At 31.4% G+C, this 23,171-nt stretch overlaps 5 protein-coding genes across 20 annotated transcripts; 4 read left to right on the forward strand and 1 right to left on the reverse strand.

The window, feature by feature from the left end:
• Positions 1-77: 77 nt before the first annotated feature.
• Positions 78-6,524, forward strand: LOC117160026 (F-box only protein 32). Of its 2 annotated transcripts, none has more exons than XM_033340405.2 (7): positions 78-467; positions 2,903-2,949; positions 3,154-3,203; positions 3,619-3,805; positions 3,883-4,058; positions 4,125-4,375; positions 4,508-6,524. In XM_033340405.2, exons 1-7 carry the CDS (start codon positions 346-348, stop codon positions 4,704-4,706), a joined length of 1,032 nt encoding a protein of 343 aa, XP_033196296.1. In that variant the 5' UTR covers positions 78-345; the 3' UTR covers positions 4,707-6,524. The 2 variants fall into 2 exon arrangements, with proteins under 2 accessions (XP_033196296.1, XP_076477684.1); XM_076621569.1 differs by lacking the exon at positions 78-467 and adding an exon at positions 1,641-1,768.
• Positions 6,525-7,068: 544 nt separating this feature from the next.
• On the forward strand, positions 7,069-11,870 carry HDAC1 (histone deacetylase 1). Its single transcript, XM_033340290.2, has 9 exons — positions 7,069-7,229; positions 8,198-8,310; positions 8,488-8,605; positions 8,757-9,130; positions 9,211-9,358; positions 9,435-9,720; positions 9,806-10,034; positions 10,165-10,255; positions 10,337-11,870. Exons 1-9 carry the CDS (start codon positions 7,181-7,183, stop codon positions 10,405-10,407), a joined length of 1,479 nt encoding a protein of 492 aa, XP_033196181.1. The 5' UTR covers positions 7,069-7,180; the 3' UTR covers positions 10,408-11,870.
• Positions 11,871-12,129: 259 nt separating this feature from the next.
• Positions 12,130-16,118, forward strand: LOC117159967 (uncharacterized). Of its 6 annotated transcripts, none has more exons than XM_033340276.2 (7): positions 12,131-12,623; positions 12,883-13,055; positions 13,135-13,405; positions 13,473-13,609; positions 13,685-13,912; positions 13,994-14,201; positions 14,324-16,118. In XM_033340276.2, the coding sequence occupies exons 3-7, from the start codon at positions 13,150-13,152 to the stop codon at positions 15,832-15,834; spliced, it is 2,340 nt and encodes a 779-aa protein (XP_033196167.1). In that variant the 5' UTR covers positions 12,131-12,623; positions 12,883-13,055; positions 13,135-13,149; the 3' UTR covers positions 15,835-16,118. The 6 variants fall into 6 exon arrangements, with proteins under 6 accessions (XP_033196165.1, XP_076477678.1, XP_033196167.1 ...); XM_033340277.2 differs by having other exon boundaries at positions 12,131-12,353; XM_033340279.2 differs by having other exon boundaries at positions 12,131-12,292.
• A 126-nt stretch (positions 16,119-16,244) lies between these two features.
• Positions 16,245-22,405, forward strand: LOC117159970 (mini-chromosome maintenance complex-binding protein). Of its 4 annotated transcripts, none has more exons than XM_076621566.1 (9): positions 16,245-16,539; positions 16,944-17,221; positions 17,476-17,826; positions 17,936-18,261; positions 18,344-18,523; positions 18,608-18,851; positions 18,931-19,104; positions 19,246-19,456; positions 22,387-22,405. In XM_076621566.1, exons 1-8 carry the CDS (start codon positions 16,482-16,484, stop codon positions 19,435-19,437), a joined length of 1,803 nt encoding a protein of 600 aa, XP_076477681.1. In that variant the 5' UTR covers positions 16,245-16,481; the 3' UTR covers positions 19,438-19,456; positions 22,387-22,405. The 4 variants fall into 4 exon arrangements, with proteins under 4 accessions (XP_076477681.1, XP_033196176.1, XP_076477683.1 ...); XM_076621568.1 differs by lacking the exon at positions 22,387-22,405 and adding an exon at positions 16,736-16,814 and having other exon boundaries at positions 16,248-16,539; positions 19,246-19,542; XM_033340285.2 differs by lacking the exon at positions 22,387-22,405 and having other exon boundaries at positions 19,246-19,542.
• On the reverse strand, positions 19,470-23,113 carry LOC117159977 (ciliary microtubule inner protein 2B-like). 7 transcript variants are annotated; one of them, XM_033340299.2, is made up of 6 exons: positions 22,530-23,113; positions 22,075-22,417; positions 21,205-21,280; positions 20,921-21,083; positions 20,572-20,814; positions 19,470-20,408 (listed from the first exon to the last, which is right to left on the reverse strand). In XM_033340299.2, exons 3-6 carry the CDS (start codon positions 21,208-21,210, stop codon positions 20,179-20,181), a joined length of 642 nt encoding a protein of 213 aa, XP_033196190.1. In that variant the 5' UTR covers positions 21,211-21,280; positions 22,075-22,417; positions 22,530-23,113; the 3' UTR covers positions 19,470-20,178. The 7 variants fall into 7 exon arrangements, 6 of the variants coding, with proteins under 6 accessions (XP_033196190.1, XP_033196189.1, XP_033196188.1 ...); XM_033340298.2 differs by having other exon boundaries at positions 20,921-21,120; XM_033340297.2 differs by lacking the exon at positions 22,075-22,417.
• Between the last annotated feature and the right edge of the window lie 58 nt (positions 23,114-23,171).

Raw genomic sequence — 23,171 nt, forward strand, 5'->3', positions numbered from 1 at the left:
AATAACGCGTGAATGTCAAACTTCTTCAAGACAAAATTGCGCATGCGTAACATATACATTTTAAAATGGCCGAACGTGTAGTTCAGAGTTGTTCAGAGTGCACTGGTTTGTCATGTCAGTTGCACAGCTGATACCAAAGTGACGTCAGTAAAACAAAGCCATGCGCGGTCGATCGCAGCCGCGAAGTAAACCGAGCAGACCGAACTGTCTTGTGAGCAAACATTGAGCGTCCGTGGTCCAGTGAGGTGCGTTCCTTAATATATTTGATCGTTAGTCGAAGGATCGCTCGTGGTTTGCACACGTAAGCAGAGCAAGCATCTCGCACAATTATATATCTTGCGAACGATGCCATTCATATCGAAGGATTGGCGCAGTCCTGGCGAAGAATGGGTAAAAACTGTCGAAGGTTGGGAAAAGAAGAAAATCCTCGAATGCGCCAACAATAAAACACTTTCTCTTTTACTTCGGTGAGTACTGCCATCACTGATTCTTATCCTTTCCCTTTTGTTTTTTTTTCATTCTCGCTGAGAATGTATTTTTTCTTTGCAAATAATACCGAAGAAACACAACCAATCGTTTCTATCCGAATCTTCCATCTGTCTCACAGCTGTTACATCGATCGAATGACAGTTCTCAGTTTGTTTACTCTTGCAAACTTGACATACACTAGTAGCTGTGTGTCTATCGCTAAATAGCCACCAAAATTAAGTTAATATGAATGGAATTAATAAATAAGAGAAAGAGATACCACGTGAAAATAGAATTTTTCCATTTTTTAAGAAATGCTTATATATTATACTGAATACTAGTTATCGCACGCGCTTTTTTAGTTATGGAGTTACAATTCTTAACTTTTAAACATTAGTTTATGATACGATTGATTCCTGTTTAATACATATCGTTTTCGACCTGCGTATCACATTTTTATCGCGATTTCCATTAATTCAATGTTTCATAAGTACCCTTCCTTGATTTGTTAGAGAAGTTTCTATCTTGTCTTATTCATTTTATATCGGTATAAACAGAAGCCCAAAAATAGCCTATCCATGTTGTTCTTCATGCATTCTTGGTTCATTCTAAAACAGCACGATTTTCTTTGCATAAGAAAAAGAAAAAAATACTTTATAATATATATATAATTTCGAGCGTATCTTTTTATTATGTCTTGTTCATTTTTTACAATAATAAAGGATTGAATTTTCTACTTAATAATATGTATTCCTTACTCCTTATTCACTATATTGCATACGCAGAAATGCGCGTGCGTGTGTACGTGTGTGTGCCTAACCGTTGTAGTGCATAGTGCACGCTCTGAACGTCTTCCCTCTTTGCTTGCCGTATGTACGTATATACTTCGTACGATACGATGAGTTTGGACTTGGACGCGTCTCGCGTTCATACTGGAACTAAGTCGGTGTCGCGAGACCGTGAAAGCTTATGGCAAAGCGTACAACAAAGAGAGAGAAAGAGAGAGAGAAAGCTGCATCGTGCATAGTCACGCTTTCGCGCGCTTCACAAAAAAAGAAAATAATTCTCTTTTTTCGTATAAAATCTTGGTTTTCTGCCATAAAACATGTTCGTTATCAAAGACGTTGCCTTGATGAAGTTTTATGCAGTCCAGTGTAAAGCATAGCAGAAAAACTATTATTTGCTTTACGAAATTTGTCGAACGTTGAGCCAGTATTTAAGTAGTTATCTTATCCTTGGATAAGAAAATTCCCGAAATAGCAGAGAGAAAATCGTGTTGTCGTTCATGCATGTGTTTGAAGTAGGTTATAACCTAGCTAATACGACCTGTATCAATTCTGTAAATCTTCTTTATCACCATGTTGTTCTGATACATTCAATTCGCGACAGTGCAATACTTTTTAACAAGTATTTTTCATTAGCATATACCTAGTGAAGCATAACAGTTCGTTTATACGATAATAGGCCATGTATTAAGGTGTGGATTTTTAGAAAGCATTGGAACAGCTACGTAAAGATCGCGAACGCATAAATGTACCTGAGTATGTGTCTAGACAGAATGGTGAGATTCGAAACTTTAGATATTCTTGTACAATGTGCAATGTGCAACAAGCAACAGCACAAGTAATATTTATTGTATACAGGCGTAGTACTTAGTTACTACGCGATTCGTTTCACGCGCGAATGGAGCATTACCAACAGTTATATAATGTTACGGATTATTGGCGCGGGGTTTCTCTCCCCGCGACGCGTAAGCACATTACCGCAAGGTCTCCCTCGATGATCATGTTCGTCGCGAATCGACAACTGGATCATTTCACCAATCTCGCTCGTTTCAAGATAAGGACCTATGTATTTATATTACGAATCTTTAAAAGAAAATTTCTTGCTTGAGTTTCAATAGTATCTTTCACACTAGGCGATAGTTTGGGTAAGAAGTTGTTCGCCCTGGGAACAATATAAATTGTTTTTACCGATTTTCATTTTGCGATGATCATTATGTATAGATAATTTGTATATTCATAACGTTTGGAAAAGCACGTTGCGTTTTGACTTGAAAAATGAACCAAGTGGAAAAAAGACACGAGAAAGAAATTAATGAAATAGATTTTGAAGAGAAAGTCGCATATTTCCACAGAAGTCTGATAAGTGTATCCGTTAATTTCGCATTTTTCTTATTTTTTTTCTCAGTGGCTAGTATTGAACGAATTTAAAAGATATTTAAATGATAAACGGTATTTTAACACGTATCTTTTACATCTGTAAAACGACAGATCGTTACAAACTTGTTATGCGTTTGTGCTTACGTGACATGAATACATAAGTATATATACTCAATATACATATATTGAATTCGTGAGAATCGCGTTTACGAATTGTCGAGTAATTTTAGTGTAAGGAGCAGAATTATATTAATGGTTCGTTTTTTTCGCAGCGGCGATAAGGATGTGCTCGACAAAAAGGAGAAGGATAAAAAGAAAGGTGAGCAGAATATTTTGTAAAAGCTATCGAAACTGTCGATTCGTACCTTTTCAATATGTACATATTCCCTTTTTTTAGCGTGTTTCATGCGCTATCAAAAACGGCTGAAAGTAGAACGTTACTCGATTGTCGATTGAAAGGCAAAGTATATGATCGTCCTTTGAATCTTTCTTCGGTTAATTCTTCTTTTTCACGTAATTTTAGAAAACGCCGTCCAGCCGCATTGCCGCATCACGCTGAAATGCACTCGTGAGGTGAGTGACTTGTTCCATCCATGCTTATATTTAACCTTAGCCTCGTGAAAGAGGAGAGAAATGGGATTTGGTCGTTAAGGTTAAGAAAGAAAGAATCGAAGGAAAAGAGGAAAAGGAAGGAAAGGAAAGAAAAAGAGAAAGGAGAAGAGAAGAAGAAAAAGAAAGAGGAAGAGAAAAAGAATAAGAGAGAAGAGATATGAAATGAAAGAAAAAAAATAAAAGGATAAAGGTAGCAACGAAACGAAAATAACGGGAAAGTAAAAGAAGAACGATTGTACTCTTCTTCCATTCGATTCCAAACGGTATATTGTTAGGGTTGAATCGCGAGCATGGGCTAGGGTACGCGCACATTTAAATAAGATTAAACGAAGGAAAAAGAAACGATTGCGACTGTGCGTTCTATTTAAATTCGTAGATCGCTGGTTTCAACGGTTTAAGCGATGCGCTGAAAAGCTTGGACTTTTTATCAGCGGTGCACGATTGCCGACGTTTTAATTACATTGTGCAACTTTTGGATCTTCTGGTCAGTCACAGGATGGGCGGTCTTAGTGGATGCGCTCAACGAGTTCTCTTCAATATGTTGGAAGAAGTCGCATTGGAAGGTAAAGATTTAAGCTACTAAATTGATCGCGATCATATTAACTCTCTTATACCTCTGTTCTTACGATATGTTCGGCAGTATCGTTGTCGCAGCAACAAACCGGAAAACTTCGTCGGTTGATCGAAAGAGTTCGGGCTTTCAGCGCGGGTTGTTGTTGGGGCGGTAGACCTTTGGGTTCTGTAGTTTTATGGGAGAAACACAAAGCCGCTCTAGAACGAATATTGCAAATTGCTTCGTCCATCACTATAACTCAGGTAGAAAAGCGTAACTAGGGTAAAGAGAGACGAGACGTTCGTTTGATCATTATTGCTGTTTTTTAGCCGGACGAGGAACAGCAGCCGCAATGGTCGGATTTGCCAGCGGAATGCCGCCGGGAGGTTCTCCTTCGACTCAGTGATCCACGAGACATAGAAGCGTCCTCGGAAGCTTGCGAACATCTAGCTGTTCTAGCACAGGAACAGAGAATCTGGCGGGAGCTTGCCCAGTATCACTTCACGCCTCAACAAATAGCCTCCACTAGACAGCATAATCCTGGAAAAGACTGGAAGACTATTTTTACTATCGCACGAAGGTACATCGTACATATAGATACTATTACATTTCTTAAATAATACAAATATTCATTTGGTATTCTTATGCTTAATCCGTTACCACCTATGTCTTGTTGTTCGCAAAATCAATGGACTTATTATGTGACTTATAGGTCGTTTGGTCTGCGAGAAGAATATGCAGAGATAATACAGTTGTGCCGCAATTGCCGCTGCCTGTTTTGGCGGTCACTCGGACATCCCTGTATCGCCGATCAGGATCCAGCCTTTCAGGAGAAACTAGCGGATGTCGATCGAGCATCTCTTCATGTTCCGATTCCTCCGCAGACCTTTCTCAAATTCTTTTCCCTATGAAACAAACAGGCAGATAGAGAAGAGGAAACAAGGGATCTACGCATCTATTTTTCTAGCCTTCTTTGGCAAAGGAATAAACGATCAGAAAGGTATACGCGCATTGCGTAACAACCTTCGATGCCCTTCGTTTTCTTGTTTTCGCCTTGTCTTGTTCCCGATGAATGCGTTCGGAAATGCGTTGCTTAAATCCTCCGATCACCAACTCCTAAATTTTCGACTCCTTTCAATCTCGATCGCTCCAACTTACTTCGATCAGTTCTTTCAAAGACATCGACATAATAACAATAATAATAATAATAAAAAGAAGAAAGAGAAAATATCGTGACCATCTCGTTCTCTCTTTGATATCTCATATCGTTACCTAACGAATGTTATCATATGCTTTTCGATTTTTCCGACGCCAAACAAAATGAACGAAGTGTAATAACATGGCACAAATTCGTGTGTATCGTGAATCGTAGAATTAGCTGTGTGTGTTCGTTCTTTATCTACTTGTAATCGTACAACAATATGACACTCACTACCCTTCTCAAAATGGAAAAAACTTTTTCATTCGACTTTTAAAGAAAAGTTGAAGCAAAATAAAAATTTTGTGTCAACTTTATTTTAAGTGAACGAATATTTTATGTTTATCCATCGAAGCGTCTTTACATAAATTACGTTGATTAAATGTAACGAACATTGATCTTATTGCAAAATTTCTGTGAAAGACACATAATTATCAGCGATGGTACTACATACTTATTCAAACGTTACTTATTGAGAACGTATTTATGATATATGTATGTGTGAAATTTATTTTGGAACGGTATTGTTTATTACAACGAAGTTAAATACGTTACAGTTCCCGATAGTTTTATCGATATTTCTCTCATCCATTTAAATCAATATTTATTTTTTAATTACTTTTGTAATATTACTTATTACCAATTTTGCGTCTATTTTGTACACTTACATATTTTATATAGCCTTTTTTGTTTTGTATATCAGCATCATCGTCATCACAATCGTTATAACCATCGTAGAATAAAGAAATGTCAAATTATTTTATACATAATGTCATCCCTTGACGCTAACTTTCAGTGGAAAATATTAATCTTTACATTTGTTACTTTCTGCGAACATTTCTTTTATATGGGTTGCTTTAATATAATAGGTTTTATTCTTAAAATGAAATATAATAATAGAAATACGTTGTAAATTTATCTTGAATTGATACTTTTTTCCCTCTTGAAGAAAGGAGAAGGGGTCTATATGCTAGTTGTAACGAATACAAACAATATTTCCATTAGTTACAATTAGTATGCATTTATTACACACATGTTCATTTAACTGTAGTATTGCTGAATGTTTAAGCGTTTCACGACTATATAGATATTAAAATTGATTAAGCGATTCATTTGGAATGCTGAAATCCATACTGCCAAAATCAATACTGCTGCATTTATCCCTATCAATGCATTTCTTGGTACAGTTCCCTTAAGTACTATATACACAATTAATTTCTTTTTTTGATATGTTACTTCTCTTTACTTAATACAATTGCATTACAATCAATCAATGTATGTATGTATATCTTCCCGAAGTAGTTGTATCATAAAATATGTATACATTGTTTGACAAGTAAGAATACTAAAAATACAGCACGAAAGCTGTGCTTATCAATCCGATATTTTAGCAAATTGTTGTTATAACTTTAAAAATTTTCTTTATCGATTTCTGTAACTTTTTTTATACCGACACAACATTTTTTTTACGTAAAGGATGTAAAGCAATGTTGTGCCAGATGCTCCAAAATAAAAAATTTATTTCTGTATATATATGTGTTAAATTTGTTTATATACGAATGTACATATATATGTACGTTCATACATATAACAACTACGTATACATATAAAATATATTTAATTATAAATATAGATAAAAAATTTGATATTTCATTTCTTCTTAAATTTATTTTATTAATTATATAAGTAAATTGTAAGAAAAGTAATTATAATCTACTTCGTGATGCTGCTCTTTTTTCCTACAATAAAATAAAGAAATCCTAGAGTTATACATATAATTGCTTGCATTTCAATATACGACACTTAAGTTTACACATGTTATACTTATATATAGACAAACATATGAATCTTATTTACATATGCATATATACGCAGTGGCGATTTTTCATTTTTGCTATATTGGTAGAAGTGTAAGTATATAAACTTAGTCATTTAGTGAACTGAGTTTTAATAATTCTAGAATAATTTAAACCACAATGTATCTATTCTCAACTTCATTCGTTTTATGGTTAAGTTCATTTTTCGATGAAAACGCCACCTATACAACAAAGCTAACTACAGAATATTGCGCACGCGTAGTTCAGAAGTTTAGTGACGCTCGTCCTGTCGGTGGGTATCGTCACGCTCCGCGCTTTACGTTTAATTCATATCAGGTATTTTACAATTAAGGAGAAAAAATCGGTCAAGATGACGACGTTGCCACATACCAAGAAGCGTGTCTGCTACTACTATGATAGTGAGTAAAAAAGTTAAAAAATGTTGATATACTTAGTATCCCGCGAAAATATCGTACATGCATAGAAAGATTGTCAAAATGTGTTTGTGCTATCCGCGCTTGTATCGTCTATCATGCATTTATTTCACATTTATTTACCTTTTCTAACACGCTTTTCATTTTAATATATTTATTTAATCATTGAGAAAACGTATTTCTTATACAATGTTCGCCTTTTGTTATCTTTCCTACGATTGCCTGCACGGTTTCAGATGCGTTAAGGCGAAAGATTCATAGCTATTACTCCATGTTACCTTACTCCAACCAAGAAAGAGCGTCCGCTTTTCACGATCCGTACAATCATTCAATTATCATTTGATAATATACTTTCGTGTCATATTATATATATATATTTTTTTCTTTTTCTCTTTCTAAATTATTTTTTAATTATTTTCTAATATTAACGTTTCAATTCAATAACAGTCATTAAATTTTAATAATATATAGCCAATATAAGAGGATAGGAATTATAAATATTACTAATATCATAATTATCTTTTATATCTATATATTGGTTATATTCTCTATATTTATTTCACATATTATTATTAATATTTTTTAAGTGAGAATATTAATTTTCCAAAGAAACAGATTAATTGAAGGTTATAATTTAAGAATATTTCAAAAAAATATTAGCACTTTTGCAATCGTATAAAATTATAGACCTGCTTAATACTTTTACTAAATTTGAAGAAGATAATACAGTTTGAGTCGAGTAGGTAAACGGTAATACCTTTTCCGTGCAAATTATGCGAAAAATTCTCAAGCGTACCTCGGTCGCCTGTACCAGAGGAAACGATATGTATGTATGCACATGTAAAATCAAAACTATTTTAAGTTAATAAAATTGTTGCAAATATTTAACATAATTCTTTTCCTAAAACTTATATCAAACAATAAAATAAATAAAGAAATAAATTATATTTTAGGTGATATTGGAAATTATTATTATGGACAAGGACATCCTATGAAGCCACATCGTATAAGGATGACACATAATTTACTTTTGAATTATGGTCTTTATAGGAAGATGGAAATATATGTAAGAATTATTCATTGAATGATATTCTTCTGTTTATAATTTTTAGTATTTATATGTTTGCTAATTTATAAAAATGTACAAAAATACAAATATTATGTTGCATGGATATTTAAAATAAATATTTTCATTACCATTTCTTTTCTATTTCTTTAATTTTATTCTCTTTCTTTTGTTTAGCGTCCACATAAAGCTACAGCAGATGAAATGACAAAATTTCATAGCGATGACTATATTAGGTTTTTGAGATCAATAAGACCTGATAACATGTCAGAGTATAACAAACAAATGCAACGATGTAAGATTATAGATCTAATATTTATACATTCAATGAATATATGTGTATATGTATGTTATATATATAACATATATATATATATATGTTATGTATATATAAATATATATGTTTGATAATTGTGATTACATTTAGTATTTCCTTTTTCCTTTAGTTAATGTAGGAGAAGATTGCCCTGTCTTTGATGGTTTATATGAATTTTGTCAATTATCAGCTGGAGGTTCTGTTGCTGCTGCTGTGAAACTTAACAAACAGGCCTCAGAAATTTGCATAAATTGGGGTGGTGGTTTGCATCATGCCAAAAAAAGTGAAGCATCTGGATTTTGTTATGTAAATGACATTGTATTAGGAATACTGGAATTGCTCAAATATCATCAAAGAGTACTATATATTGATATTGATGTTCATCATGGAGATGGTGTAGAAGAAGCTTTTTATACCACCGATAGAGTTATGACGGTTTCTTTTCATAAATATGGTGAATATTTTCCTGGTACTGGTGATCTGCGTGATATTGGTGCTGGAAAGGTAAAAACTTTGTTAACAGTATACGTTTGATATGTTTCTATTTTTAAATTTTATATTAACTTGAAACCTTGTTTTCACAGGGAAAGTATTATGCAGTCAATATACCACTAAGAGACGGTATGGATGACGAAAGCTATGAGTCAATATTTGTACCTATTATTTCTAAAGTGATGGAAACTTTCCAGCCTTCTGCTGTGGTCCTACAATGTGGTGCTGATTCATTAACTGGTATACATAAATATCATTTAGTAAAATAAAATGAAGGAAATAAAATAAAAATTAAATTGATACATGTTATTTGTAGGAGATCGGTTAGGCTGTTTCAATTTAACAGTGAGGGGTCATGGGAAATGTGTTGAATTTGTAAAAAAATATAATCTACCCTTCTTAATGGTTGGTGGTGGTGGATATACAATTAGAAATGTATCTAGATGTTGGACATATGAAACTTCGGTTGCTCTTGGTTCTGAAATTGCAAATGAGTTACCCTATAATGATTACTTTGAATATTTTGGTCCTGATTTTAAGCTGCACATTAGTCCTTCAAACATGGCAAATCAAAATACTCCTGAATATCTTGAAAAGATTAAGTATGTTTTATCTCAAGGATAATAATTAACCGCTTCTTTCCTTTTTTTATTGTAGTTAATTCCACATATTCTATATTTTTTACAGAACCAGACTGTTTGAAAATTTAAGAATGTTGCCGCATGCCCCAGGTGTGCAGGTTCAACCAATTCCAGAAGATGGTGCAGTCATTGAAGATTCAGAGGCTGAGGAAAAGGTAAATCCAGACGAAAGATTACCACAACGAGATTTAGATAAAAGAATACAACACGAAAATGAATATAGCGACAGTGAGGATGAAGGTGAAGGGGGGCGAAGAGATAATAGGTCATTTAAGGTAACATCCATTATTATTCATAAATATAGATATTTTATTATTTCACATTTTCGTTTCACCTCGCAGGGGTAATGTTTCATTTGTGTTAAATATTTTTGTATTTAAGTCACAAATTCTTTCTATTTAATAGAGTTCCAGAAAACGACCACGTCTAGAAAAAGGACAAGAAGGTATAGAAAGTGATCTAAAAAAAGAAGAAGACATAAAATCAGAACCAAAAGGTATGTAATTTTAATATCTTTGTATATTTTTAATGTACTTTTGTTTTTACTTTTATCATAATAAAAAAAAATATTTTATAGAAAATGAGAAAGATGAGAAAACGAATGTTACAAATGAGGAAACGAAGAAAGATGGTGGATCGAATCCCTGATAAATGGTATTTGTTTCCAAAAAGAAATTGAAAAAAGATCTTATTTAAATTAATCATAAATCAGTATAGATAAATTAAGTGAACAAACATGTAGTGCATAATAGATGTCTGTTGTCTCGAACTGGACATACCATTGTAAACAATATGATTTCTTTTATTCTTTGATTCAAAACCATACAAATACTTCAATAGGAATATATATATATACATATATCCTATATACATGTACATATATGTATATATATATATAAAAACGCACATATATATATACATACATACACACACACATACATATATCTTTATTAAATTCGAGGCAAGAGACATTATTATCACTTATGTACATCTACGAGCATACAATTGACATGATAGACCCTCAGTAATTTCAGTTATCTCATTAAATTTATAAACATTAGCCGAAATTCTCGAAGTTATAAGCCATTAAGCAATCACTCCTTGAAATATATTTTAAATCGTGCGATGAATGATATCTTGAGTAATCGGTCAGTCTTATGATCTGATTAAAGCCGTCATGTTCACTTACTGTTAGAATCAATACATGTGACTAGTCAAATAAGACAAATGGATATCTTAAATGTACAAAGAAGATTAAATTTTTTATAAAAGTTAAAATTTTCACTAAGATCAGAAGATATAGGCAGCTTATCAAGATATCTAATTTTTGTAATTGACACATTTCGATAAATCGAAAGTTTAAAAGTATACAAATCACCATAATATGTTTTGGATGAATACGTTTCTTTGTCTTCTTATCCATTGCTCACAACATGATCATCATTAAATAATTTAGTGTGCGATTTTTATAATTGAAAGGGAATGAGATTGTATACAACGGGCTAGTATTATGGACTAACAAATTTTTTACTTCCTATTCTCTCTTGTACATACAAATCCGATTTAAACAATGTCCTACATGCAATACTATACATATAATAATGACATAATGATATTCCTTTTGATATGTAAAATATTTTATTTTATATGTGAAAAATTAAAGTCAGCAAAAAAGAAAGTATGAAAAGAATAGAACAGTCAATGAACACACTGAATTGGAGCAGAATTGTAGAATCTTAAACTAAGAAGAGATAATACTAAAAATTAAACACTTGTGACTAAGTCGACTTCTGTCTAAATGTCGAGGCTGCAGAAGCATTCTCGTTCAAAGAAAAAAGTTAGAAAAAGAAGAAAAGCGTCGTTCTAATATAAATATTAAAATTATTATCTTTCAACCTTATTAATTTCACATTTGCACGATAAATGCATTAATTTTTTATACATAAAATGAACTTCTGTGCGAGTCGAAAATTCTTGCAAAAATGGATTAGATTCGACTAGTTGCATGGTGTCAAATAAATAATTGAAAAAGAAATAAATCGATTTATCTAATTGTAATTAAACATACTTTTATTGTAATTAAACATATACTTTTATTGTAATTAAACATATACCTTTACTGTAATTAATTATTTACAACACAAAGATAAATTCGATATAATATTTGCGTACATCTAAGTTGATTAATTAAAATAGATCAAGTATAATATAAGTATATATGTATAAAGTTATATGCTATATACTATATCAGAATACAAATACCAAATGTTTTTAAATATTTATAATAAAAAATAAAGAAATCTATTGTGCGTATTGCTGAAATTACTTTTCCGTGTGATAAACACAGATTAATAGAGCATGCTTGATAGAACTTGTCGAGTCAAAATGGTGGTAGTTTTGAGTGGTCAACAGAACGCTCGGTGGTATTTTCCAACTGTCACTATAAAAAATTGTGTTTTATCAAAAGCGTGACCTTCGTATCACGATTTTGATACGTCCAACATGATAATAAATTACATTATTTGTTTTACATGTAATACTGTTGGTTATATATTGCTGGTTAACGGAATGATAAATCTAACCTCATAATCAGGGTATTTTATATTTTAAAAGCATTTGAAAAGAATGCGTGAATAATTATTATTTATACGCATTATAGAGTCTTTGAGTATCCATTAAATATTATAACATTTCTATTTGCTGAAAATATTGATTTGAAAAAGAAAAGTTTAATGCTAGACAAAACATAGATTCTGACGACTAAGGATATAGAAACTGCGTAGGTTTACTAAAAAAATATAAAAACCACCAAAATGATTTCTCAAATGCCACATGTTATGACTCTTGCAAACAGCATCATTGGAGTAAGCGTTCTTGCAATGCCATTTTGTTTCAAGCAATGCGGTATTGTTTTAGCTATTGTAGTCTTGATATTGAGTAGTACTTTGTCTAGACTTGCTTGTCATTTTCTTATTAAATCAGCTGTGATGTCTAGAAGACGAAATTTTGAACTTTTGGCTTTCCATGCGTTTGGTCATATGGGCAAATTTTTAGTGGAATTATTTATCATTGGTTTTCTTGTGGGAACATGTATTGCTTTCTTTGTTATTATGGGTGATTTAGGACCACAAATTGTGAGAAAAGTGATAGATAAGAAACCAGAGGATATTAGGACTAGTTTACTTATAACAACAAGCATTTTCATAGTTTTACCCTTGGGATTGCTTAGGAATATTGACAGTTTGTCTACTCTTTGTACTGCTACCATTATCTTTTATCTTTGTCTTGTATTAAAGGTGAATAATTTGCAATTGATATTATTTGTTATAAAAACAATTCAATGTTAATTCATTACATTTTTTATCTTTTTCATAGATAATAACAGAATCTATGCAGCATATTTTTGCTGGAGATTGGTATGAACATGTATATTATTGGAGACCATCTGGTATACTTCAATGCATACCTATCTTTTCTATGGCTTTATTTTGTCAAACCCAACTATTTGAAATCTATGAAACTATACCAAATGTATCTTTAGAGAAAATGAACGAAGTTGTACGAGGTGCATTAAATATATGTACTATTGTATATCTTTGTGTTGGATTCTTTGGTTATATTGCATTTTGCACACAGCCATTTACAGGTATTTGTTGTTTTAAATTAAACATCCTTTCTTCATATATCTTACTTATCCATTATTAAATTTACAGGCAATATATTAATGAGCTTTGAACCCAGTTTGTCATCTGAAATGATTAAAATGGGATTTGTGTTTTCAATTGCATTTAGTTTTCCTCTAGTCATATTTCCATGCCGTGCAAGTCTAAACTCTCTTTTATTTCGCAGGGTTTGTATTAATTATAGCAGTATATTATAATAATGAGATAATAAATTTAAATATTTCATATATAACTTCTTACAGGTGTATGCTCATGAACCCTCTATAAATTATTTGCCAGAAACAAGATTTAGATGTCTTACTATCATAATTGTAACTGTTTCTCTGATAACTGGCATTCTAATACCAAATATTGAATTTGTTCTTGGTTTAGTAGGATCTACCATTGGTGTAATGATTTGCTTGATATTTCCAGCAATATTCTTCATATCCATTAGTAGCAAACATACTAATGAGAGATTATTAGCTCAAGTGAGATGATTAAGCAAATACAAAAATTATATTATTTTCTAATTATTTCTCTTTAATATTTCCTTGTCGATGCATTTCTAGGTAATCATGTTTGTTGGTATCTGTATTATGATTCTGAGCACATATGCAAATTTGTATGCGTTAGAAGAATCTACTAATATAAAGATATTAACACCAACAAACAATCCTGCTAATCAAATAAATAATATACCATTAAACTTAAATAAGGATAATATTAATGCAATAGCAAATGTTCCTAATAATCCTGAAGTTCTTCCAAATATTAAGGGTACTATATAGTTATTATTAGCTTAAAATTGAAATATATAGTGATATCAGTAACAATAGTAATGGCAGTGATGATAGTAGTAGCAATAATATTGTGATAATAATTACATTCATAATTTTCAGAGGAAATGAGTCAGTTATCAGACTTAAGTGTTCCTGAGAATTCTTTAAATCTGCAAGCAAATGATATGCGACAAGAACCGCCAATACCAGTTGAACGTATTGTTATTACAGAAAAGTCAATAGTAGAAACACAAAAGTCTATTGACAATATATTAGTTACTTTTGCTCCAGTTATTAAAAAAATAGTTGATCAAATAAAAAGGGTAGATACAGATTTTCATAAAGAATCAAACAATTTAGTAAAAAATGATATTATAATAACAACAAAAGTTGCCACTGAAGATAAGGAAGAAATTAATCTCATGAAGAAGAAAGAAAGTTTTATAGATAAAAGAAAACACTATAGTCTTATAAATTCTGATGCAATTAAAAAAGAAGATTCAGAACTAGCTGCTTACGCAGAGGCTGCCAACATGTTAGTTGCAGAAAGACATGAAAAACTTAGAAAAACCTTAGAAAAACACAAACAAGAACAACTGCAAATGGTGGAAGAGCAGAAAGAAATATTAAAAGATCTTAAAGAACAAAAACAAGAAATTGAGAGGCAGAAGCAAACAGATACAGAGGAATATAAAAAAGGCAAAAATGATTTAAAGGTTCTTAGTGGAAAATCTGTCATACAAGCAAAAATGAATTCTACAATCATAAGTAATAGTAACGAAAATGAATCCTCCAAAAACCAAAGGGAAAATATCAATAATAAAACTTTTAAGTCAGCTCTTTCTAACAATGAAAACATGAATAAAAGGCAAAATATTCAATTGGATACATACCAAATGCTATTTGACAACAAGTTAAATAATAAAAAGCTTAAGGAAGTAGGAGTGAGTCCTAATAATTCAAAAAAATTACTTAAAGGACCTATCTTGAATGCTTTGACAAAACGAGTATTACAAAGATCTATTTCCACTGATGACTTAAGACTAAACAATAGTGAAACTGACTATAATAAAAATAATTTTAGCAATATAATTTCTAATTTACAAGGAAAGTCAAATGTAAAGTTAGAAAATTTACAGTATCAATATTCCTTACCAATCGCATTAAAAATGCGAAATCAAACAAATGTAGAGAATTCGTTAGAAGAACATAAGTCCGAGGGAACCGTTCAACTAATTCGTAGAGATATTTTAGAGAATCATGAACGTGAAAAGCGAGAAATTAATATAAGAATAGAAAAAACTAATACCAAAGTCACAAGTGATATCTCAAATGAATCTGAATATCTAATAAAAAATTTCACCACTAAGGATAATCGCGAAGAATGTTTTAAAGGAAATGAAAAAGTTGAGGGAAATTTAATAAATGAATTAAAGAACAAAACAAACCAGAATTCTTCCGAAAATGATACAGCTAAAACATCATTGATTAAAACTAATATATATTTGTCAGAACAAGGATTTGGAAACGCAGTTTCAATCGATTCGAACATTCCCATAAGAGGAGAATATGTTAAATTGAAACAGAGGGATTTAAAATTCGTGAATATCGGTGAAGATTATAATATCTAAATTTTTGGAGACCTGATTAGATATAATTCGATTAGATATAAAATATTCAGCAGAATTTAATTTTTTTAATGCTAATTAGCAGTTAGTACAATCTTACTTTGTTATTGTTCCATTTTGTTCTATTCATAAAGTACATATCCAAAACAGATGAAACGGATAATTTCAATATTGCTAAATGTTATTTATATTATATAGCCACATTGCATATTATTGTACATATCATTATTCTCCTATGTAATCAGTGAATAATTGAAATTATAAATATATTTTTACATTGAATCACATGATATTTTCCACTTATATTAACATTAATTACTTCCATTGCTAGAAATATTGTAAATATTGAAGTTTTTTGTTGTATGTAATTTTGATATTTATAATTTCTATCATAACTTGTTGATTTGTATATCAAGCTATCGTTTCGGTGAGTTGATAATAATCTATTATCAGAGCTATTATTAAAAATGGGTAAGGAGATCGTCAATGCTTATATGGGCGAAATTTTACTAAAAAATGGACACTAAGAGTAAGGGGCTCTTGTGCCGAACGGCTACACTATCAGCACTCATCGTCTTCGGTGCTCTTGGCGGGAGAAATGCGCCGGTATACGGCGTGGGGGGAATTGTGCGATCGTGCGACATTGCCTCATGTGGCATATGGACGTATCTAGCACTCGTCTGAATCGTACCGTACTGTTGCATACCGGTGAGAAATGGAACTCTGCAGTGTAAAAAGACGCAAGTGCTATTGTTAAATTTGTATTTACTTACATTATATGTACTTACATATTTCGTTTATCGACCTATTTTCGATAGAGTTTGATTTTGAATATTTGTCAGCACACTATATTTTTGCGCAAGTTTATTTTTATTTACTTATGTATATTTTGTTGTTTTCGAAGATTATTCGGGATTGGTTTGTGATACATTGCAATAAAACTTTGATACTACGCTAGTACTTGCATAGCCTCATAATGATTTGTGAGTAAATGTTTCTTTATTTGTATTAAGAAATATTTATTATGTATGTGCTAGTATATTTAGTAAATTAGTCTCGAATGAAGTTATTTGAAGAATACAGAACATAATAGCATTTACTTCGTCTTTTAGCTTTGGCTAAAATAACGGATTGGACACCAGAGTATTTTATCGCAAATAAATCGAATTGTAATGCGATCTTGGAAAATCTAGATGCTTTAAAAGAAATTCCCTTACTAAATAATGCCCCTGCTCATGCATTCAGGGATGGTCAATTGGTCAGATTTAAAGGAATGATTCAAGATATGCACAATCCTGAATATTACTTACAAGTGTATGAAGTCAAAAATACTCAAACTGAAACATACCAGATAAAATGTGGGATGTATACAGATTCTGCAAAATGTTTGGTGATTATTTGATTAAAGTTTCATTTCATAAGGCCTTTCCACACATTTTGTTTTGTCCATATTCAAATTATATGTGTATTTAAGATTGATATGGGGCCGATAGTAAATATGGCAGTTTCAGGTGTGGGATGTAAAAAGAACAGCTTATCTCATGTATAAAACTGCCTACATCATTTTATTTTTAACACGAATATTTCAAAATGAATAGAATACTTTGTTTACTTAAAACATTATGATTTGTTTATGTTTCTTAGCCACACGAAATGATTTTGTTGGAATCGGAAAAGAATCAAAATTCAGAAAGACATACATGTATTGTGATATCAACTCCTGGTTTAAATGATTGGGCAAAGGAAACATATGAACAGTCACATTATTCAAGTATAAGATCCACTAATAATCATAAAAGGAGTTTAGACAAGGATAATAGTGAGACTACAAACTATTTGGAATTAATACAAAAAAAAGGAAGAATGTCACCAATCGATAATAATGAAAAAATGGAAACAATGAAGAGTAATACAAGGCAACAAAATGCATTTTCAAAGGAATATATATTAAATTTTCCATTTCCTATGGATGATGGTAAAGCTTGCATTGTAAAGGTTATTAATGAATTTTGAACATTTATTTTTTTATATAATATTAATGATTTTTAAATAGTATATAAATGTTTCAAATTGTTTAACATATCTTTTAATATATAAATTACAGATATACGAAGATATGACTTTAAAACTGAATCAAGTTATTGAAATAATAGGTTTTATATCTCTGGATCCTCTTTTAAATATTGCTCACGATTCAGATGAAACTATGACAGAAGCTGAGATAACTGTGCACCATCCACCAGTATCTCTTGTTCCACGATTACATGCTATAAAAATAATCCATTCAACTAAACAAGATATGACGATTGTTCCTCAAGTGATATCTAATGCAGAATTAATAAGAAGCGATCTTCACTTAATATTGAGTCAACTTTTATTTGGGGATCATCTGGCTGCAGATTACTTAATTTGTCATTTACTTTCATCAGTGTAAACTTATTTAATGTTTTTATTTCTTTATGAAGGAAAGAATTACTCATAACTCATTTTTTAAAGCATTATTTCATTTTAGTTACATGAAAAGGGATTACTTCTGTCTTGGTACTTATCCGCTAAATATAACACACTTTTCTGTGACTAAATGCAAGGAATTTCCAAAGTATTTATATAAATTTTTAACTCTATTCATCAAGAAAAGTTACTTGTTAGAAATCACATTAGAAAATTTAAACAATTTGACATTGTTGCCAAAGTAAGTAAATACTTTATCAAATGTAAACCCTTTTCCTGACAGAGTTTTACACTATATAATTTAAGATACTTGCCTTGTTATCAGGAAAGATTACGAGTGTAATAGGCTAACCAGCGGAGTACTCCAACTTAGCGACAATACACATCTCGTAATAGACGAAACAGGACTAACTACTGGTCAAATTACACAGGCCGGACGAGAAAATTACAATGCGATTTGCGACTTGATTAACTTTCAAAAAGTTACATATGATTTTGAATTTTATAAAATAGAATACGAAACGGATATTCCAGTCTTAATTTTATCAGAAGCTAAATCTTTTATCCCTGTATGAAAGAATTTTTACTAAAAGCATTTCATATTCATTCATATTTTTATGAACAATAAGTAATATACGTTCATTCTAGTGTCAAACCCAAGTCCTACTAAAAGTAGATTCAGAATCAGAAAGCGTTTATCCTCAAATAATAAAAATCGCTGAACAGTATTTGAAAGATGAAAATAGATTGATAAATATTCGACAGTATTTAGAAACTATTCGAGATACGAAATTTGAATTTAACGATGAAGATGTTATAAAGGTATTTATAAGATATTATTTCAAATCATATAATTTATTCCAGCAATTTTTCATATTTTGTTTTATAATATATTTCATATATGTACATGTGTACAATAAATATATATCATAATATAACATATATGATTATTTTTTCTTGTAGGAAATTCAGAATGATTTCATACAATGGAACCAGAAAAACAAAAACGCTGATCATTTACACTTATTAATGGTGTTGGCTAGATTATTATCTTTATCATATGGATCGAATACTTTAACTATAGAATATTGGAAAAAGGCATTCCAAATGGAAATAGAAAGATTAAATAGATTACCGGGGAAAAAAGAAACTTAACTGTTAATTAAAAGTAAAGGTAAACGTATTCGTTTATTATATTTTTACATACGGAAATTTATTGTTCTTTTGTACATCTTAATAAATAATTTTTTCAATATCAAATTTTTTAATACTCGAACCTAATAATTTATCAAAGTATGGCACACATGTAATAGATTGAAAGATTTGCATTGCGTGTACACCTGTGTGTGTCCTACAAGTAACATTCGAACATCTACTGTACATAATAATTTACACGTTTGCTAAATTCCATTTCAAATGTTAGATAATGCTTCTTTATGCTTTGTAAATGGAAATAGCATTATTTTTTACTTTCTCCATAACTTATTCTTAAAAAATATTTCTAGTTAAAAAATATTTTCAAGAATTCCTTGATTCAAATGTTGATTAATTTATATTTAAAAAATACAAGTAAAATATCTCGATCTGCTTTTGATCGAAATATTAAGGAAATTAGAATTAAAAAAGATTGTAGATGCACTTATGTTTCCTTCTTCTTATAATAAAGAAAAGAAAAATGCAAGAAAGGAACGAAAGTCGAGATAAAAATTATTAATAATTTTATTTGGATTTTCGTCCGTTACCTGCGTCTTAAAAATGAAAATAGATTAAAAAGGTAAATTATATTTCATGAAATAGTTCTAATCAGATGGAAGTTATATAGTTAAGTTAAAGAAGATTGTTAATTTATATGTATATTAAATGTTGTGTTATTAAAAATTTGATGAATTCCAAAAATCAGGCTCCGGCGAGATCAATTTCATTGAAACGGGACACATTTAATGCTTTCTGTACCGTATTAGTGTCTCTTAATTTACCGAGTCTATGTTCGCGTTCTTTTCGAACTAATTCCAATCCCTTCTTCGCAGCCTGTGCATATCTTTTCGAAAGTGCAACTTCTCCCTTAAAGCCTGGAATATGACCGGTATAGCCTACAATCGGTGGTCTTTCAGGAGAAACTTCATAATCTGTAAGAATAATGTTCTTATCTTTCATTTCAAGGTGATTAAGATGTTTCATCTAATGTTTACGACTGATCTCATACTTTATGAAATCCTTTACAAGGAGGTTTACAATGAAGTTGAAAAGAAAATTTACAATGAAGTTCATATGGAAGTACATGTTACGTACGAAACGTGGTTAATCGATTTTTATCGTGATTAAAATCGTGATCATGATCGATTGGTATATCTATATCATCGGCTCGCGGTCGAAATAAAAAGTGTCTAGAGATAGTGCTTTTTTCGACCTTAGGTTGCATAAGATCTCTATGAGCTTTTAATTTAATTTGATTTTCGCGCCATTCTCTGGCACCTTCTTCCACGGCTCTCATAAACGATAAACCATAACTACTATTAAACCCAGGAATGTATCCTACAAGTAAACGATTAAGTATATTAATTTACTTTTATAAAACGATATAATATGATAAAATAGTATCTCAATCTATAATACAGTTACCGGTCTGTAATATACTTACCAGTATATCCCAAAATGTACGGCGGTGCTTTGAAGAAATGCGTTTCTCTTTTCCAATCTGTACTGGTATCTTTCTCGTAAATAATCGTCGTGTTCTCATTTGTGTTCTTCTCGGAGATGGGTCTGTAAGGTCCTGTCTTGAGAATTTTCTTTTGAAGTAATTCCTGCATGATGCAATACGCTCGTGGAAACTTTAATTAACTTTATAAAGATTTTGTTTTGTTGCTTTTCTCTTTTTCTCCCAATGCAGAATCAAATGCTTATGTATCACTTGTATGCTCTTACCTTCATAATTTCTTGAGTGCACGCACCGAATCGTTTTCCAACTCGAAATTTAAGGGTGGGACAGTGTCCGGTATAGCTGAAAGTATGATTGAACAAAGTATAATGTATTCATAATAAAATTATCAGGCGCAGAAGGTATATATAAATAAATGAATATATAGAAATTTTATTCCACGTAACAACGAACTTGTTGCGGTTGATCATTAGGCACGCAATGCGCATATGTGCCATCAAAATCATTAAATTTAAGTTGACCCGAGCCAAGCCTATCCGTAATTTGTCCTTGCGGTGATCGGCGAAACGTGACAACAATCGTATCAGAAACATTGTATGTACAATACACGTATGTTACATGTACTTAGTTACAATTGTTGTATTTCTCTTCTTTGAACGTCACATTTCAAATCATCGATCAAACGAGCTATCTTTTCCTCATCGATAGATTGATTGTTTATCGTTTCACGTAAAAATTCTATATATATAAATGCAAGTATGTGATGTAAATCGGCTCGAATAGGTTGATCAATGGATCGATCCGCGTAAAAGTAAATAAATTATTTGATAGTAGGATAAGCAGTGCTTAAGCGAAGTGTTTTATTTGATACATGTGCATTAAGATTGCTTCTGTAATAGTATTTCCTTTAGTAAAGTACCTGTCATTGATATTCTAGCTTACTATTATAATTGGTATGCAACGATCGAAGCATGGCACTAATATCGAAACATTTTTCACAATAGACAATTTTCAGGTATTGTTCTTGTTATCATGTATCATATTTTGGTTACAATTGTCAATAGAACGATAGACGGGTAGAGATATTTCGCGAGAAAGGGATGAGGTGATATGCACGTTGTGGTTTAATTACCTACCGTGGACGATTATCCTGGAAAACCAAAGTTACGTTCAATTTCTTTCCTGAAGCTTGTTCTTCCTTTTATCTAATGCATCGAAGCAGCGATATAAATAGTTCTTTTATTCTAAAGCACAACGTTAAAGTTCCTCTTTTGTAAAACCATTGCAACCGGGTTCAAGCTTAACAGCGCGTTTGTTTGTATGTATCTTGAAAAGCCGTGCTGTAACGTGCGTGTTGCGCAACCAAAAATAAACGGTGCTACCAGGAAATATTTAGCGTAAATGGTAAACATTGCAAATTCAATTAATGCTGTTCGATGGTGATGCAGGTGTTTGCCGCAGGTGGAAATTCGATACCATCTTGAAACGGGGGACCAAAGAGAAAAAGATGATTCTTAAATTACGCGATACGTCATCGGATATAACATCGGTATTATTCTCACAGGTATGCATATGACTCGTCGGATCTTACCCAGGCAAGTGAGCGGCATAACTCTCTCTAAAAAATTGTTTTCTCTGTTCTTCGGATACTGAATCGAAGACCATTTTCCGACCAAGCTTTTTAAACGTAATGTGTTCAAATTATCGTGTTAGATCAACGCCTCCGTCGCTTCCATTGCTTTCATCCCTTTCTTTCGGCATTCACACTTTTCGATCGAAGCTTTTTATAACGTAGAATTTCTTTGCAGTTCATTTGTAATAAAATCTAAACGCGAACGAAAATGCAATCAGTAATACGAAAGTCGCGCTACTCGTACAGAAGAAACGTATATGCATGTATACGTATATATGTATTAAAAGCTGTATACTGCATATCGCAGAGTGTGCTATGCACGTTATAATTGAGTAAAAGTCCTTTCTTATATGATAATTCTTGGTTACTTGAATATAGTTAGTGTTTCTAATTTATTAATATAATTTTGTTTCTGAACATTATACACCAAGCAACGATATATGTTACAAATGTATCGTTTAGTTATCGTTATTTAGTTACTGCGTTAGTTACTTCTTTACTCTGTTATGATTTCAAGGAAGGAAGAAAGAAAAGAAAGGATTGGAAGGATTTTCAAAGCTATGTTTTCATCGAATAGATCCTCGACAGCTTTGTCTTTAG

Source organism: Bombus vancouverensis, chromosome 9 (assembly GCF_051014615.1).
Source record: "Bombus vancouverensis nearcticus chromosome 9, iyBomVanc1_principal, whole genome shotgun sequence".
Lineage (NCBI taxonomy): Eukaryota > Metazoa > Arthropoda > Insecta > Hymenoptera > Apidae > Bombus > Bombus vancouverensis.

What these genes read in the sequence shown, in the direction of transcription:
- LOC117159970 (XM_076621566.1), top strand. Translation starts at nt 16,482, where the DNA reads ATGTGGCATATGGACGTATCTAGCACTCGTCTGAATCGTACCGTACTG. An exon ending in AATTTGACATTGTTGCCAAA is followed by an intron (nt 18,524 to 18,607) that starts GTAAGTAAATAC and finishes CCTTGTTATCAG; the next exon opens with GAAAGATTACGAGTGTAATA. An exon ending in ACGATGAAGATGTTATAAAG is followed by an intron (nt 19,105 to 19,245) that starts GTATTTATAAGA and finishes TTTTTCTTGTAG; the next exon opens with GAAATTCAGAATGATTTCAT.
- HDAC1 (XM_033340290.2), top strand. Translation starts at nt 7,181, where the DNA reads ATGACGACGTTGCCACATACCAAGAAGCGTGTCTGCTACTACTATGAT. An exon ending in GTGATATTGGTGCTGGAAAG is followed by an intron (nt 9,131 to 9,210) that starts GTAAAAACTTTG and finishes TTGTTTTCACAG; the next exon opens with GGAAAGTATTATGCAGTCAA. An exon ending in GAATATCTTGAAAAGATTAA is followed by an intron (nt 9,721 to 9,805) that starts GTATGTTTTATC and finishes TATTTTTTACAG; the next exon opens with AACCAGACTGTTTGAAAATT.
- LOC117160026 (XM_033340405.2), top strand. Translation starts at nt 346, where the DNA reads ATGCCATTCATATCGAAGGATTGGCGCAGTCCTGGCGAAGAATGGGTA. An exon ending in GGAGAAGGATAAAAAGAAAG is followed by an intron (nt 2,950 to 3,153) that starts GTGAGCAGAATA and finishes ACGTAATTTTAG; the next exon opens with AAAACGCCGTCCAGCCGCAT. An exon ending in ATTTTTACTATCGCACGAAG is followed by an intron (nt 4,376 to 4,507) that starts GTACATCGTACA and finishes TGTGACTTATAG; the next exon opens with GTCGTTTGGTCTGCGAGAAG.
- LOC117159967 (XM_033340274.2), top strand. Translation starts at nt 12,573, where the DNA reads ATGATTTCTCAAATGCCACATGTTATGACTCTTGCAAACAGCATCATT. An exon ending in ATCTTTGTCTTGTATTAAAG is followed by an intron (nt 13,056 to 13,134) that starts GTGAATAATTTG and finishes TCTTTTTCATAG; the next exon opens with ATAATAACAGAATCTATGCA. An exon ending in ACTCTCTTTTATTTCGCAGG is followed by an intron (nt 13,610 to 13,684) that starts GTTTGTATTAAT and finishes AACTTCTTACAG; the next exon opens with GTGTATGCTCATGAACCCTC.
- LOC117159977 (XM_076621570.1), bottom strand. Translation starts at nt 21,531, where the DNA reads ATGTTTCTGATACGATTGTTGTCACGTTTCGCCGATCACCGCAAGGAC. An exon ending in GTACATTTTGGGATATACTG is followed by an intron (nt 20,815 to 20,920) that starts GTAAGTATATTA and finishes GTTTACTTGTAG; the next exon opens with GATACATTCCTGGGTTTAAT. An exon ending in AAATCGATTAACCACGTTTC is followed by an intron (nt 20,409 to 20,571) that starts GTACGTAACATG and finishes TTATTCTTACAG; the next exon opens with ATTATGAAGTTTCTCCTGAA.